Raw genomic sequence first — 18,355 nt, 5'->3', positions numbered from 1 at the left:
ACCCACTAGCGCCCCTTCCGGGAACACAAACTAAACAGAACCTGACGTGGCTACTAATGGTTATCGTCTCTTTTATCTGCTACTGCATTGGACTGGTTAACAAAAACTGAGCTTCTGTGCACGGAGGCGGGGTTAGCGAGGAGGTGGTGCTATGCATTCTGGGAACAGTCAAAGGTTTTAGCCTGTTGGTGCCTCGGATCAAGATCCTACTCTACACCCCAATGTCATTCCCTGTGGAGCCCAGTGTACCTCGTAGAAAGAGATTTAACAACGGTAAGTTCTTACCATAAATCTCGTTTTCATTATATTACACCAACTTATTACTCAGCGCGTTACGTAGAGTGTTTAATGACTAACATCCATCCCTGCCCTAGAGGAGCTTACCACACAGACACCCATTAACATTAAACTACCAGTATGGGTTTGGACTGTGAGAGGAAACTGCAGGATCCAACATCAACCCACAGAAACCTCGAAAGAACATACAAACTCTTCAGTGATAGTACGTACCCTATCATTATGGAACTCATAGCTCCAATGTTTTGAAGCAATAATACTAACCACTCTGACACCAACATTTATCTATTCCATCATCCATTTTTCAATCCCCGTGCCATTTACCCGGTGATTTGTGCAGCACTGCTGCCACCAAGGCAGGACTCCGGAGAGGTAAGTATTAAAGAAATGGGTGCAGCCTGTGCGGTGTGGGTTTCCCTGGAACCATAGGGCCCATGTGCACCTCACACCTTCATCTCATTACAGATACGCCACTGCTTTCACACCAAAATCCCAGATCCAATCTGGGTTAATGAGCACAGTTTCAACCCGTGATAGAGCTGCTCAGACCCTTTTCACACCACTCATTGGGTGGAATTCAAATGTTTGAAAAGTCGGTTGGGTGTCTGTTTTTTCCTGTCTATTAGATAGGAAAAAACAGACTCCCAACTGACTTTTCAAACATTTGAATCTCCCCCAGTGTATCCAGGTTATTCCGGGGTCATCACCTTTCACACTGCACCTGTGTCTGCCCTGCATAACAAGTGTGAGTCATTAAATTGACATTACACGCTCATAAAGATGACTCAAAACCCGGCCCAAATAACCTGGATCCCCTCTTTCACACCATAGTGTATCTGGTACGGTCCATGTAATTACCCTTGATCAAGGACCTGGGACACATAACCCTGGTTGACCCTTTCACATCAAGACACGACCTGGGTTTACTTGGCAATATCCTGGGTCAAAAGATCAGTGTGAAATGGGTATAAGGGACCCTTATAGTATCTGTAAATATTGAAACAATTAGTGCTTTTCAGTTTATTTCAGTGGTGAGTTGTGTGTCTAAGGACACAAAATATGTGTCATTTGGCAGTAAGAGTAGATTTTGTTTTAGTTTTCAACAGACAATTTGCGTAAAAATTACTATTTTAAGTATGCGTAAGTTGTAGTACTCAGCACTATAATTTTCATTAGGGACACAGGGCTACATTCACAAAGCGCTTCTCAGGCAGGTTTAACATAAAAATGTAAAGAAGCACTAACATGAAGGGGTTAAATTAGAAACAAGGGGGTAAATTTACTGAGATGGGAGTTCTATTTAAGATGGGATGTTGCCCATAGCAACCAGTCAGATTCCAGGTATTATCTTCTAGAAGGTGCTAGATAAATGAGAAGTAGAATCTGATTGGTTGCTATGGGTAACATCACATCTTAAATAGAACTCCCATCTTAGTAAATTTTCCCCAAGGGTGGTAGTTGCTGTTGCAATGGCGTATAGACGCTGGCAACAGCAGCTGAACTTACCCCCCTCATGACCCAAGCTAGCCCAGGACCTGTAGATTATTTTTTGGAGTCCTATGGGCTGCCAACTAAGATCTGTGAGTCGTATGCCGTATAGCTATTTGTATTGACCCCTAAGTATAAAGTCTGATGTTCTTTTTGCTTAACTTAGTGTTACTTTGAATTTTTACTTCAAACCTAACGAGAAGGAGCTGCTTATAAAAGCTGCCGCTTTGTAAATATAGTTCATACAGAGCCTTTCAGTGAGTTACCGTCTAAAACCAAAAACCCCATATATACATTTTACTTGTGAAGAATAGGTCTGTGGCATTTGTTGAGAAAAAAAATAGAATTACATACACAATTTCTGATTGAAACCAACAGCATTGTAAACTGAGCTTTGTGTGATGAGTACATAACTTTTTGTATGTTTATTTTTGTGTTATTTTGGTCACCAGATGCTTGATGAGAACCACCACCTCATACAGTGTATAATGGATTATCAAAGCAAGGGGAAGACAGCAGAGTGTACACAGTGAGTGACCTTACAGACAAAGTACGCTTGCCCGCACATAGTATGGGTGTTTCCCAAGCTGCAAAATGCGTTTCATTATCTTACACATTTATTTTTGCTCCTATAAACTTCAGCGGGTGGAGGTTGAGCATTAGAGGATGTTCCTATTTTTGATGTCGGCTTTAGGGCCTTATTAGTGCCAGTAATTGAACATTTCCCTATGCTTTAAATGGGATATCTTTTGCACATTCCAGTTACATTTTATGCAAGATATCTCATGTACAGTTGCCGTTCTACCAATGGAATAAAAGTGCAGAAAACTACAAATGTGGCAGATGGCATGCTATCCTATATTTAAATATGAATGATGCAAATGGTGACTGGTATGTGCAGCAGTGAATGATGCCACCTGTTGGCATCCATGACTACCCTTCACCATTTATCTTAATTGAACTTCCATCCTCTTCTAGTTATGCAGGTCTTTTGATATTGTACTGCATGGGTACTATTGGTCAATTGTTTCCTTCGTAGAAGTTGTGGCGGTCGCTGGTGTCACCAAGGATGCAGCAGAAATAACCAAATGGTGAACAGAGATGGCAGTTGAAATGACAGACAGTTGAATACACTGGGGATGAAGCCTTGTGAGCACTATGCACATGTGTGTAGCACACTCTGCCATAGCTCAGAGAGTAAACACATACATACAGTATGAAGGCCTGCAAGTTTTTTTCTCATGTCAAAGCTTATGGAAGGAGAGGCAGAACTTTAGGGCCCCATACAATAGTACCCCTTTCACATCGCACAAATAATGCCGACACGGGTAAGTGTGCGGTGTGAAAGCGCCAAGTCCAAATTCATGGGTTACCTGACCCGGTTATTCAACCCGGGTTATAAGCAGTGTTATTCCCGGGTTGAATACCGGGTTAGTGGTTGCTTAAACGGATTCCCGGGTCGATGCCAGCCAAAAGGGGTAGGAGAGTCTCCAATGACTGATCCCACCCGGGAAGGACCCGTTTCCAATTCCCGGGTGAGATCCGGCATTGGAGATCTGAAGGGGGTATAGGACGATAATGCCCGATTTCATCCGATTTCGGGCATTCGGCTCGATATATCTGATGAAATCGGGCATTTTGGAGGTGTTTCCGATCCGATGCGCGTTCCCGTGAGCATCGGTTCGGATCCTCCAGATTGAATGTGCTGCACGTTCAATCATGTCCGACCCCGCAGGCATGGCTAGGATCGCCTAAGATACATCGTATGCAAAAGGACAGCATGCGATGTATCTTGGGCGATCCTGCCGCCCGGGAGGCTGCCGGGGTGATCGCCTGCGACATGTCAGACGGACATGTCGCGTTAGTGTATGGGGCCCTTTAGGCTGAATTCAGTAGGATAAATTTGTTTGGGTAGCTATCTGGGCACACCTATGGATTTGTGAAGGGAGGATGGTATATAGGGCCTAATTCAGACAGCAAATTTGTCAGCAGATGGGCAAAACCATGGGGGTCATTCAGACCTGATCGCTCACTAGCTGTTCTATGCAGTCCTGCGTTCGCCCACCGGGGAGTGTATTTTTGCTGTGCAAGTATGTGATTGCATGTGCAGCCGAGCGATACAAAGAAACTTTGTGCAGTTTCTGAGTTGCCCAGGACTTACTCAGCCGCTGCAATCACTTCAGCCTGTCCGGGGGCGGAATTGACGTCAGACACCCACCCTGCAAACGCTTGGACACGCCTGTGTTTTTCCAACCACTCCCTGAAAACGGTCAGTTACCACCCACAAACGCCTTCTTCCTGTCAATCTCCTTGCGATCGGCTGTGTGAACGGATTCTTCGTAAAACCCATCGCACAGCAACGATCCACTTTGTACCCGTGCGACGCGCCTGCGCATTTCGGTGCATGCGCAGTTCTGACCTGATCGCAGTGCTGCAAAAAATGCTAGCGAGTGGTCAGGTCTGAATTATCCCCCATGTGCACTGCAGGGGGGAGAGATGTAACATGTGCAGAGAAAGATTTGGGTGGGGTGTGTTAAAACTGAAATCAAAATGCAGTGTAAAGATAAAGCAGCCAGTATTTACCCTGCACAGAAACAATATAACCCACCCAAATCTAACTCTCTGCACGTTATATCTGCCCCCCCTGCAATGCACATGGGCCCTCATTCCGAGTTGTTCGCTCGCAAGCTGCTTTTAGCAGATTTACTCACGCTAAGCCGCCGCTTACTGGGAGTGAATCTTAGCTTCTTAAAATTGCGAACGACGTATTCGCAATATTGCGATTACACCTCTCTTAGCAGTTTCTGAGTAGCTCCAGACTTACTCGGCATCTGCGATCAGTTCAGTGCTTGTCGTTCCTGGTTTGACGTCACAAACACACCCAGCGTTCGCCCAGACACTCCTCCGTTTCTCCAGCCACTCCCGCGTTTTTCCCAGAAACGGTAGCGTTTTTCCGCACACACCCATAAAACGGCCAGTTTCCGCCCAGTAACACCCACTTCCTGTCAATCACACTACGATCACCAGAACGAAGAAAAAGCCGTGAGTAAAATTCTTAACTGCATAGCAAATTTACTTGGCGCAGTCGCACTGCGCACACGCACTAAGCGGAAAATCGCTGCGATGCGAAAAAAATTACCGAGCGACCAACTCGGAATGACCACCATGGTTTTGCCCAACTGCTAACAAATTTGCTGCTACGATTAGGTCTGAATTAGGCCCATAGGTTATATAACTGCCTGATAAAGCTAGTTCTAGAGCTTTCTAACGTGGTAAAAAATAAATAAATGGATCTGGGGTAAATAATTCCATCCCCTAAAATGTGTTGTGTTATTCCTGCCAAAGGAAGACTCAATCATACAAAGATACAACAGAAAAAAAATAATTTCAGAACATAAACTTATTTTGCATTCTCATCTAAAAAAAAAAATGTATATACTGTATAGGTAAAAATCTAAGTCACAGCTCATTAATGCGAATACATTACTTCAGACCAGCAATTATGTGCATATGCACCTGTTAGGAGACTTATCTCTAATGCCTCTTGTAGGGCAGCTGCAAGTACACACTGATGATGATGATGATGATGACTATTATTAAAGTGTGCACATATGCAGCCAATGCAGAGGTTTTGCGGTGCGCTCAGCAGAATATGCAAATATACACTATTTTTCTATGCACTTTTTTTGAGTTTACGATTTTGCTGCCAACTCTGTATCCGCTACACTGAGTGTAGGAGTTGTACCGAGATGGTATTGCTAAACGGCTCTGTACATTAGCGTTCACGATAGGCTGTTTTTAGCAGGACGTCACACCCTGTACAATTTTAAAACGTCAAAATGCACCTTGCCTTAATCGCGGCGCCCTGATAAAGCAGCCTACTTGGTGCCATCCCCGCCCTTGGATGGGAAAAGTTGCAGTATGGCAATCTCTGCTGGTGAATAGATGCAATGTGCATGTGCAAACATTGAGGAGAGAGATTGGGGAAAGCCCAGCACCTCTGTACGTGCTGGGCACTCCCCTAAGAGTGATGCCGACGTGGCTGCGAACCTGTGACTGCACTTCCCTGCCCTGCCCACATCCTAGCGGGGACATTAGTACTTGGTGTAGCAGTGCACATCTGCACTACCGTGTCATTTCCCACAGCATATATGGGGTAACATTGCATTGTATAATATACAATACATGGCAATAAATAGGATCAATTTGAATAATCGTTTTAATTAATTGTTAATTTATAATTAATAATAATACAAGTGCTTTGACAGGAAACTGAAGATGCATAAGGAATAGAACCCTTCACCAAACTGCTTACACTCCAGTTAGGTTAATACAGTGGTGCAAGTAGAAATATTTTCTTAGTGGCACTGACTGTTCCGAAAAATGGGTGTGGTCACGTGTCATGAGGGGGCATGACATGAGGGGGGGTGCCTCAGGGACGTGCGGTGAGCTAAATAGCTCAGGAGACACTGGCTAGCACCAGAGCCAGATTTACATGAAATATATGAGCCAAAGCGTACATCTGGGCATTATACACAGGTGCAGCAGGATTAACTCCTGGAAATTTGGTGAGTTTTGATCAGAGATGTGCGGAAAAGTTAGCCAGGTGAGGCACTGCCTCACCAGCCGTAGACTTTTTACTTCAGAGTTTTGGCTATACAAATTATTAGAATAATACAAAGAATAAATTTCAAACATATTCTTTGTTTCTCTAACGTCCTAGTGGATGCTGGGAACTCCGTAAGGACCATGGGGAATAGCGGGCTCCGCAGGAGACTGGGCTCTCTAAAGAAAGATTTAGTACTATCTGGTGTGCACTGGCTCCTCCCTCTATGCCCCTCCTCCAGACATCAGTTAGAATCTGTGCCCGGCCAGAGCTGGGTGCTTTTAGTGAGCTCTCCTGAGCTTGCTAATGAGAAAGTATTTTGGTTAGGTTTTTTTTATTTTCAGAGAGCTTCTGCTGGCAACAGACTCTCTGCTACGTGGGACTGAGGGGAGAGAAGCAAACCTACTAACTGCGGCTAGGTTGCGCTTCTTAGGCTACTGGACACCATTAGCTCCAGAGGGATCGAACACAGGACCTGACCTTGTCGTCCGTTCCTGGAGCCGCGCGCCGTCCCCCTCGCAGAGCCAGAAGACAGAAGCCGGCAGAAGCGTAGAAGACATCGAAATCGGCGGAAGAAGACTCCTGTCTTCACATGAGGTAGCGCACAGCACTGCAGCTGTGCGCCATTGCGCCCACACTAACCCACACACTCCGGTCACTGTAGGGTGCAGGGCGCAGGGGGGTGGGGCGCCCTGGGCAGCAATTGATACCTCCTGGCGAAAACTGCATATAGACAGTGGGACACTGTTATATGTATGAGCCCCCGCCATTTATTTTGCAGAAAATCGCGGGACAGAAGCCCGCCACTGAGGGGGCGGGGCCTTCTTCCTCAGCACTCACCAGCGCCATTTTCCTGCCACAGCTCAGCTGAGAGGAAGCTCCCCAGGCTCTCCCCTGCAGAATCACGGTAGAAGGGTGAAAAAGAGAGGGGGGGCACATAAATTTAGGCGCATTAATCATAATACAGCAGCTACTGGGTAAACACTAAAGTACTGTGTAATCCCTGGGTTATATAGCGCTGGGGTGTGTGCTGGCATACTCTCTCTCTGTCTCTCCAAAAGGCCTTGTGGGGGTCCTGTCCTCATTTAGAGCTTCCCCTGTGTGTGTGGTGTGTCGGTACGACATGTTTGACGAAGAGGGCTATGTGGAGGCAGAGCAAGTGCAGTTGACTGACGTGTCGCCGCCGACGGTGCCGACACCTGATTGGATGGATATGTGGAAGGTGTTAAATGATAATGTAAACTCCTTACATAAAAGGTTGGATAAAGCTGATACCTCGGGCCAGTCAGGGTCTCAACCCATGCCTGATCCTACAGCGCAGAGGCCCTCAGGGTCTCAAAAGTGTCCACTATCCAAAATGGTTGACACAGATGTCGACACGGATTCTGACTCCAGTGTCGACGACGATGATGCAAAATTGCAACCAAAAATTACAAAAGCTATACGCTACATGATTATAGCGATGAAGGATGTTTTACACATATCAGAGGTAAACCCTGTCCCTGACAAGAGGGTTTATATGTATGGGGAGAAAAAGCAAGAGGTGACTTTTCCCCCTTCACATGAGTTAAATGAGTTATGTGAAAGAGCGTGGGATTCCCCAGATAAGAAAGTCCTGATTTCCAAAAGGTTACTTATGGCGTACCCTTTCCCGCCAGAGGACAGGGTGCGCTGGGAATCCTCCCCTAGGGTAGATGAAGCTCTCACACGCTTATCTAAGAAGGTGGCCCTGCCGTCGCAGGATACGGCCACCCTAAAGGATCCTGCAGATAGAAAGCAAGAAAGTATCCTGAAATCTGTTTATACACATTCAGGGACTCTACTGAGGCCGGCAATTGCGTCGGCGTGGATATGTAGTGCTGTAGCAGCGTGGACAGATAATCTGACTGAGGAAATGGATACCTTGGACAGGGATACCATTATGCTGACCCTGGGGCAGATAAAAGACACTGTCCTATATATGAGGGATGCCCAGAGGGACATTTGCATACTGGGCTCTAGGATTAATGCAATGTCAATTTCTCTGACGTCCTAAGTGGATGCTGGGGACTCCGTCAGGACCATGGGGGGATAGCGGCTCCGCAGGAGACAGGGCACAAAAGTAAAAGCTTTAGGATCAGGTGGTGTGCACTGGCTCCTCCCCCTATGACCCTCCTCCAAGCCTCAGTTAGGTTTTTGTGCCCGGCCGAGAAGGGTGCAATCTAGGTGACTCTCCTAAAGAGCTGCTTAGAGTAAACGTTTTATTAGGTTTTTTATTTTCAGTGAGTCCTGCTGGCAACAGGCTCACTGCAACGAGGGACTTAGGGGAGAAGAAGTGAACTCACCTGCGTGCAGGATGGATTGGCTTCTTAGGCTACTGGACACTAGCTCCAGAGGGACGATCACAGGTACAGCCTGGATGGGTCACCGGAGCCGCGCCGCTGACCCCCTTGCAGATGCTGAAGAGAGAAGAGGTCCAGAAATCGGCGGCTGAAGACTTCTCAGTCTTCATGAGGTAGCGCACAGCACTGCAGCTGTGCGCCATTGCTCTCAGCACACTTCACACCAACGGTCACTGAGGGTGCAGGGCGCTGGGGGGGGCGCCCTGGGCAGCAATGAAAGTACCTATACTGGCTAAAAATACATCACATATAGCCTCTGGGGCTATATGGATGTATTTAACCCCTGCCAGGTTGTCAGAAAAACGGGAGAAGAAGCCCGCCGAAAAGGGGGCGGGGCCTATTCTCCTCAGCACACAGCGCCATTTTCCCTCACATAACTGCTGGTGGGAAGGCTCCCAGGCTCTCCCCTGCACTGCACTACAGAAACAGGGTTAAAACAGAGAGGGGGGGTGGCACTTATTTGGCGATATGATTATATATTAAGATGCTATAAGGGAAAACACTTATATAAAGGTTGTCCCTGTATAATTATAGCGTTTTGGTGTGTGCTGGCAAACTCTCCCTCTGTCTCCCCAAAGGGCTAGTGGGGTCCTGTCCTCTATCAGAGCATTCCCTGTGTGTGCTGTGTGTCGGTACGTGTGTGTCGACATGTATGAGGACGATGTTGGTGAGGAGGCGGAGCAATTGCCTGTAATGGTGATGTCACTCTCTAGGGAGTCGACACCGGAATGGATGGCTTATTTAGGGAATTACGTGATAATGTCAACACGCTGCAAGGTCGGTTGACGACATGAGACGGCCGGCAAACAAATTAGTACCTGTCCAGGCGTCTCAAACACCGTCAGGGGCTTTAAAACGCCCATTTACCTCAGTCGGTCGACACAGACACGGACACTGACTCCAGTGTCGACGGTGAAGAAACAAACGTATTTTCCTTTAGGGCCACACGTTACATGTTAAGGGCAATGAAGGAGGTGTTACATATTTCTGATACTACAAGTACCACAAAAAAGGGTATTATGTGGGGTGTGAAAAAACTACCTGTAGTTTTTCCTGAATCAGATAAATTAAATGAAGTGTGTGATGATGCGTGGGTTTCCCCCGATAGAAAATTATTGGCGGTATACCTTTTCCCGCCAGAAGTTAGGGCGCGTTGGGAAACACCCCTTAGGGTGGATAAGGCGCTCACACGCTTATCACAAGTGGCGTTACCGTCTCCAGATACGGCCGCCCTCAAGGAGCCAGCTGATAGGAGGCTGGAAAATATCCTAAAAAGTATATACACACATACTGGTGTTATACTGCGACCAGCGATCGCCTCAGCCTGGATGTGCAGCGCTTGGGTGGCTTGGTCGGATTCCCTGACTGAAAATATTGATACCCTTGACAGGGACAGTATTTTATTGACTATAGAGCATTTAAAGGATGCATTTCTATATATGCGAGATGCACAGAGGGATATTTGCACTCTGGCATCAAGAGTAAGTGCGATGTCCATATCTGCCAGAAGATGTTTATGGACACGACAGTGGTCAGGTGATGCAGATTCCAAACGGCACATGGAAGTATTGCCGTATAAAGGGGAGGAGTTATTTGGGGTCGGTCCATCGGACCTGGTGGCCACGGCAACAGCTGGAAAATCCACCTTTTTTACCCCAAGTCACATCTCAGCAGAAAAAGACACCGTCTTTTCAGCCTCAGTCCTTTCGTCCCCATAAGGGCAAGCGGGCAAAAGGCCAGTCATATCTGCCCAGGGATAGAGGAAAGGGAAGAAGACTGCAGCATGCAGCCCATTCCCAGGAACAGAAGCCCTCCACCGCTTCTACCAAGTCCTCAGCATGACGCTGGGGCCGTACAAGCGGACTCAGGTGCGGTGGGGGGTCGTCTCAAGAGTTTCAGCACGCAGTGGGCTCACTCGCAAGTGGACCCCTGGAGCCTACAAGTAGTATCCCAGGGGTACAGATTGGAAATTCGAGACGTCTCCCCCTCGCAGGTTCCTGAAGTCTGCTTTACCAACGTCTCCCTCCGACAGGGAGGCAGTATTGGAAACAATTCACAAGCTGTATTCCCAGCAGGTGATAATCAAAGTACCCCTCCTACAACAAGGAAAGGGGTATTATTCCACACTATATTGTGGTACTGAAGCCAGACGGCTCGGTGAGACCTATTCTAAATCTGAAATATTTGAACACTTACATACAAAGGTTCAAATCAAGATGGAGTCACTCAGAGCAGTGATAGCGAACCAGGAAGAAGGGGACTATATGGTGTCCCTGGACATCAGGGATGCTTACCTCCATGTCCAAATTTGCCCTTCTCACCAAGGGTACCTCAGGTTCGTGGTACAGAACTGTCACTATCAGTTTCAGACGCTGCCGTTTGGATTGTCCACGGCACCCCGGGTCTTTACCAAGGTAATGGCCGAAATGATGATTCTTCTTCAAAGAAAATGGACGATCTCCTGATAAGGGCAAGGTCCAGAGAACAGTTGGAGGTCGGAGTAGCACTATCTCAAGTAGTTCTACGACAGCACGGGTGGATTCTAAATATTCCAAAATCGCAGCTGTTTCCGACGACACGTCTGCTGTTCCTAAGGATGATTCTGGACACAGTCCAGAAAAGGGTGTTTCTCCCGGAGAAGAAAGCCAGGGAGTTATCCGAGCTAGTCAGGAACCTCCTAAAACCAGGAAAAGTGTCAGTGCATCATTGGACAAGGGTCCTGGGAAAAATGGTGGCTTCTTACGAAGCGATTCCATTCGGCAGATTTCACGCAAGAACTTTTCAGTGGGATCTGCTGGAAAAATGGTCCGGATCGCATCTTCAGATGCATCAGCGGATAACCCTGTCTCCAAGGACAAGGGTGTTTCTTCTGCGGTGGCTGCAGAGTGCTCATCTATTAAAGGGCCGCAGATTCGGCATTCAGGACGGTATCCTAACTGAGGCTTGGAGGAGGGTCATAGGGGGAGGAGCCAGTGCACACCACCTGATCCTAAAGCTTTTACTTTTGTGCCCTGTCTCCTGCGGAGCCGCTATCCCCCCATGGTCCTGACGGAGTCCCCAGCATCCACTACGGACTACGAGAAATAGAATTATCGGTAAGTAAATTCTTATTTTCTGCCAGGAGGGTCCTGTGGACTCGGCAGTGGACAGGTGATGCCGACTCCAAAAAACACATGGAGGTGTTACCTTACAAGGGTGAGGAATTGTTTGGGGACGGTCTCTCTGACCTGGTTTCCACAGCTACTGCTGGGAAGTCAAACTTTTTGCCATATATTCCCTCACAACCTAAGAAAGCACCGTATTACCAAATGCAGTCCTTTCGCGCACAAAGAAGCAAGAAGGTCAGAGGTGCTTCCTTTCTTGCTAGAGGCAGGGGTAGAGGAAAAAAGCTGCACCTTACAGCTAGTTCCCAGGAACAGAAGTCCTCCCCGGCTTCCACTAAATCCACCGCATGACGCTGGGGCTCCACGGGTGGAGCCAGGAGCGGTGGGGGCGCGTCTCCGACAGTTCAGCCACCAGTGGGTTCACTCGCAGGTGGATCCCTGGGCTATACAGATTGTGTCTCATGGATACAAGCTGGAATTCGAGGTGATGCCCCCTCAACGTTACCTAAAATCGGCCCTGCCAGCTTCCCCCATAGAAAGGGAAGTAGTGGTAGCGGCAATTCACAAGCTATTTCTCCAGCAGGTGGTGGTAAAGGTTCCCCTTCTTCAACAAGGAAAGGGATACTATTCCACAATGTTTGTGGTACCGAAACCGGATGGTTCGGTCAGACCTATATTAAATTTAAAGTCCCTGAACATTTATCTGAAAAGATTCAAGTTCAAAATGGAATCGCTCAGAGCGGTCATTGCAAGCCTGGAAGAGGGGGATTTTATGGTGTCTCTGGACATCAAGGATGCTTACTTGCATGTCCCCATTTATCCGCCTCATCAGGAGTACCTCAGATTTGTGGTACAGGACTGTCATTACCAATTCCAGACGTTGCCGTTTGGGTTCTCCACGGCACCGAGAATATTTACCAAGGTAATGGCAGAAATGATGGTGATCCTGAGAAAGCAAGGAGTCACAGTTATCCCATACTTGGACGATCTCCTCATAAAGGCGAGGTCAAGGGGCAGTTGCAGATCAGCGTAGCGCACTCTCAGGAAGTGTTGCAACAGCATGGCTGGATTCCGAATATATCAAAGTCGCAGCTGATTCCTACGACGCGTCTGCCCTTTCTGGGCATGATTCTGGACACAGACCAGAAGAAGGTGTTTCTCCCGACGGAGAAGGCTCAAGAGCTTGTGACTCTAGTCAGAGACCTCTTAAAACCAAAACAGGTGTTGGTGCATCACTGCACGCGAGTCCTGGGAAAGATGGTGGCATCGTACGAAGCCATTCCCTTCGGTCTTTCAATGGGATCTGTTGGACAAATGGTCCGGATCGCATCTTCAGATGCAGCGGCTGATCACCCTGTCCCCCAGGGCCAGGGTGTCTCTTCTGTGGTGGCTACAGAGTGCTCACCTTCTCGAGGGCCGCAGGTTCGGCATACAGGACTGGGTCCTGGTGACCACGGATGCGAGCCTCCGAGGGTGGGGGGCAGTCACTCAGGGAAGAAACTTCCAAGGGTTGTGGTCAAGTCAGGAGGCTTGTCTGCACATAAATATCCTGGAACTAAGGGCCATATTCAACGCCCTGAGTCAAGCGGAGCCCCTGCTTCGCAACCAACCGGTGCTGATTCAGTCAGACAACATCACCGCGGTGGCTCGTGTAAACCGCCAGGGCGGCACAAGAAGCAGAGTCGCGATGGCGGAAGCCACCAGGATTCTTCGGTGGGCGGAGAATCACGTGCAAGCACTGTCAGCAGTGTTCATTCCGGGGGTGGACAACTGGGAAGCAGACTTCCTCAGCAGGCACGACCTTCACCCGGGAGAGTGGGGACTTCATCACGAAGTCTTCATTCAGATTACAAATCGATGGGAACTGCCACAGGTAGACATGATGGCGTCCCGTCTCAACAAAAAGCTACAACGGTATTGCGCCAGGTCAAGAGACCCTCAGGCGATAGCTGTGGACGCCCTGGTAACACAGTGGGTGTTCCAGTCGGTCTATGTGTTTCCTCCTCTTCCTCTCATACCCAAGGTGCTGAGAATCGTAAGAAAAAGAGGAGTGAGAACAATACTCATTGTTCCGGATTGGCCAAGAAGGCCTTGGTACCCGGAACTGCAAGAAATGCTCACAGAGGACCCGTGGCCTCTGCCTCTCAGACAGGACCTGTTGCAACAGGGGCCCTGCCTGTTCCAAGACTTACCGCGGCTGCGTTTGACGGCATGGCGGTTGAACGCCGGATCCTAGCGGAAAAAGGCATTCCGGAGGAAGTTATTCCTACGCTGATAAAGGCTAGGAAGGACGTGACAGCAAAGCATTATCACCGCATATGGCGAAAATATGTTGCTTGGTGTGAGGCCAGGAAGGCCCCTACAGAGGAATTCCAACTGGGCAGATTTCTGCACTTTCTACAGTCTGGAGTGACTATGGGCTTGAAGTTGGGATCCATAAAGGTCCAGATTTCGGCCCTATCCATTTTCTTTCAAAAGGAACTGGCGTCTCTTCCTGAAGTTCAGACGTTTGTTAAGGGAGTGCTGCATATTCAGCCCCCTTTTGTGCCACCAGTGGCACCTTGGGATCTCAACGTGGTGTTGGGTTTCCTAAAATCCCACTGGTTTGAACCACTTAAGACCGTGGAGCTAAAGTATCTCACGTGGAAGGTGGTCATGCTATTGGCCTTAGCTTCGGCTAGGCGTGTGTCATAATTGGCGGCTTTGTCATGTAAAAGCCCCTATCTGGTTTTTCATATGGACAGGGCAGAATTGCGGACTCGTCCCCAATTTCTGCCAAAGGTGGTGTCATCTTTTCATTTGAACCAACCTATTGTGGTGCCTGCGGCTACTCGTGACTTGGAGGATTCCAGGTTACTAGATGTAGTCAGGGCTTTGAAGATTTATGTAGCCAGAACGGCTGAAATCAGGAAAACTGACTCGCTGTTTATCCTATATGCCCCCAACAAGTTGGGGGCTCCTGCTTCAAAGCAAACCGTAGCCCGCTGGATCGGTAACACGATTCAGCAGGCTCATTCTGCGGCTGGATTGCCGCCTCCAAAATCAGTGAAAGCCAATTCCACAAGGAAGGTGGGCTCTTCTTGGGCGGCTGCCCGAGGGGTCTCGGCTTTACAGCTTTGCCGAGCTGCTACTTGGTCGGGTTCAAACACATTTGCAAAATTCTACAAGTTTGATACCCTGGCTGAGGAGGACCTTGAGTTTGTCCATTCAGTGCTGCAGAGTCATCCGCACTCTTCCGCCCGTTTGGGAGCTTTGGTATAATCCCCATGGTCCTTACGGAGTTCCCAGCATCCACTAGGACGTTAGAGAAAATAAGATTTTACTCACCGGTAAATCTATTTCTCGTAGTCCGTAGTGGATGCTGGGCGCCCGTCCCAAGTGCGGACTTTCTGCAATACGTGTACATAGTTATTGCTTAATAATGGGTTATGTTATGTTGGCATCCATTGTTGATGCCCTGTTGTTGTTCATACTGTTGACTGGATAAGTGTATCACAAGTTATACGGTGTGATTGGTGTGGCTGGTATGAGTCTTACCCGGGATTCCAAAATCCTTTCCTTATAATGTCTGCTCTTCCGGGCACAGTTTCCTTAACTGAGGTCTGGAGGAGGGGCATAGAGGGAGGAGCCAGTGCACACCAGATAGTACTAAATCTTTCTTTAGAGTGCCCAGTCTCCTGCGGAGCCCGCTATTCCCTATGGTCCTTACGGAGTTCCCAGCATCCACTACGGACTATGAGAAATAGATTTACCGGTGAGTAAAATCTTATTATTTTTCAAATACTTTATACAGTCAAAACTGTGGCACAAACGTTAGTATGACAGGAAAGGCTCTGCCTCACCTACCTCACCCCACTGTCACGTCACTGGAGTGGCTACATTACACTAGGGGTGTGGCCACACAGCATAGTCCCTTTTCTTTGCACTCTGGAGGTAAGGCTAGAAATATATAGTACTGCCTCCAGTATAACAGAAATATATAGTAATAACTCCAGTATAATATAAATATATTGTAATGCACCAGTAAAATATAAATATATTGTAATGCCCCCAATTTAATAAAAATACATAGTAATGCCCCCATTATAGCTGGAATATATACTGTAGTAGTGCCCTCGGTATAATAGAAATACAGTGCATCAAAAGTATTCACAGCACTTCACTTTTTCCACATTTTGTTATTTTACAGCCTTATTCCAATCTGGAAAAAATTAATTTTTCCCTCAAAATTCTACACACAGGCCCTCATTCCGAGTTGTTCGCTCGCAAGGCGATTTTAGCAGTATTGCACACGCTAAGCCGCCGCCTACTGGGAGTGAATCTTAGCTTCTTAAAATTGCGAACGAAAGATTCGCAATATTGCGATTACACATCTCGTAGCAGTTTCATAGTAGCTTCAGACTTACTCGGCATCTGCGATCAGTTCAGTGCTTATCGTTCCTGGTTTGACATCACAAACACACCCAGCGTTCGCCCAGACACTCCTCCGTTTCTCCAGCCACTCCCGCGTTTTTTCCGGAAACGGTAGCGTTTTTTCCCACACGCCCATAAAACGGCCTGTTTCCGCCCAGTAACACCCATTTCCTGTCAATCACACTACGATCGCCTGAGCGAAGAAAAAGCCGTGAGTAAAAATCCAAACTTCATAGCAAATTTACTTGGCGCAGTCGCAGTGCGGACATTGCGCATGCGTACTAAGCGGAAAAACGCTGCGATGCGAAGAAATTTTCCGAGCGAACGACTCGGAATGACCTCCACAATACCCCATAATGACACCGTGAAAAAAGTTTTTTTTTAGATTTTTGCAAATTTATTAAAAATAAAAAACTAAGAAATCACATGTACATAAGTATTCACAGCCTTTGCGCAATACTTTGTTGATGCACCTTTGGCAGTAGTTAACAGCCTCAAGTCTTTTTGAATATGATGCCACAAGCTTGGCACACCTATCTTTGGGCAGTTTCGCCCATTCCTCTTTGCAGCACCTCTCAAGCTCCATCAGGTTGGATGGGAAGCGTCGGTGCACAGCCATTTTCAGATCTCTCCAGAGATGTTCAATCAGATTCAAGTCTGGGCTCTGGCTGGGCCACTCAAGGACATTCACAGAGTTGTCCTGAAGCCACTCCTTTGATATCTTGGCTGTGTGCTTAGGGTCGTTGTCCTGTTGAAAAATGAACCGTCGTCCCAGTCTGAGGTCAAGAGCGCTCTGGAGAAGGTTTTCATCCAGTATGTCTCTGTACATTGCTGCATTCATATTTCCCTCTATCCTGACTTGTCTCCCAATTTATGCTGCTGAAAAAAATCCCCACAGCATGATGCTGCCACCACCATGCTTCACTGTAGGGATGGTATTGGCCTGGTGATAAGCGTTGCCCTGTTTCCTCCAAACTTGACGCCTGGCATTCATGCCAAAGAGTTCAATCTATGTCTCATCAGACCAGAGAATTTTGTTTCTCATGGTCTGAGAGTCCTTCAGGTGCATTTTGGCAAACTCCAGGTGGGCTGCCATGTGCTTTTTACCAAGGAGTGGCTTCCATCTGACCACTCTACCATACAGGCTTGATTGGTGAATTGCTGCAGAGATGGTTGTCCTTCTGGAAGGTTCTCCTCTCTCCACAAAGGAATGGTGTAGCTCTGACAGAGTGACCATCAGGTTCTTGGTCACCTCCCTGACTAGGGCCCTTCTCCCCCTAATTGCTCAGTTTAGATGGTCGGCCAGCTCTAGGAAGAGTCCTGGTGGTTCCGAACGTCTTACATTTACGGATGATGGAGGCCACTGTGCTCATTGGGACCTTCAAAGCAGCAGATATTTTTCTGTACCCTTCCCCAAATTTGTGCCTCGAGACAATCCCATCTCGGAGGTCTACAGACAATTCCTTCGACTTCATGCTTGGTTTGTGCTCAGACATGCACTGTCAAGTGTGGGACCTTATATAGACAGGTGTGTGCCTTTCCAAATCATGTCCAATCAACTGAATTTACTCCAATTAAGCCATAGGAACATCTCAAGGATGATCAGTGGAAACATGATGCACCTGAGTTCAATTTTGAGCTTCATGGCAAAGCCTGTGAATACTTGTGATTTCTTAGTTTTTTATTTTTAATAAATTTGCAAAAATCACATAAAAAAAAAATGTTTTTCACGGTGTCATTATGAAGTTTTCTGTGTAGAATTTTGAGGGGGAAAATTATTTTTTTCCATTTTGGAATAAGGCTGTAACATAACAACATGTATTGTACTACTATATATAGTAGAGTCCCACATTACAAAAGAAATATATAGGAATGCCCCCATAATAATAGACATATATAGAAGTATCCCACATTCCAATATAAATATATAGTAATGCCCCCATAATAATAGACATATATAGTAGTGTCCACATTACAATAGAAATATACTCCTACTGCAAATCCTTCACTCCATCGGTCTGCGTGACACTGCCCTCTCTTGGCTGTCTTCCTACCTCTCTGACCTT

General features: G+C 47.3%; 1 protein-coding gene across 4 annotated transcripts in view; it reads left to right on the top strand.

The window, feature by feature from the left end:
• The window catches only part of SS18L1 (SS18L1 subunit of BAF chromatin remodeling complex), a 92,133-nt gene that overhangs the window by 19,376 nt on the left and 54,402 nt on the right, over positions 1-18,355 (top strand). For 2 of the 4 annotated variants that reach the window (XM_063959315.1, XM_063959314.1), the window contains exon 2: positions 2,238-2,314. The exons of 1 other annotated variant lie outside the window; for it this stretch is intronic. In XM_063959315.1, the coding sequence (XP_063815385.1) occupies positions 2,238-2,314 (77 nt within the window). Of the gene's footprint in view, positions 1-2,237; positions 2,336-18,355 lie in introns of those variants that run through there. One more of the 4 variants, XM_063959317.1, reaches the window with a different exon arrangement.

This window comes from Pseudophryne corroboree, chromosome 3 (assembly GCF_028390025.1).
Source record: "Pseudophryne corroboree isolate aPseCor3 chromosome 3, aPseCor3.hap2, whole genome shotgun sequence".
NCBI lineage: Eukaryota > Metazoa > Chordata > Amphibia > Anura > Myobatrachidae > Pseudophryne > Pseudophryne corroboree.
Note: the sequence above shows the minus strand (reverse complement) of the source record. Positions and strands in the feature narration are given on the sequence as shown.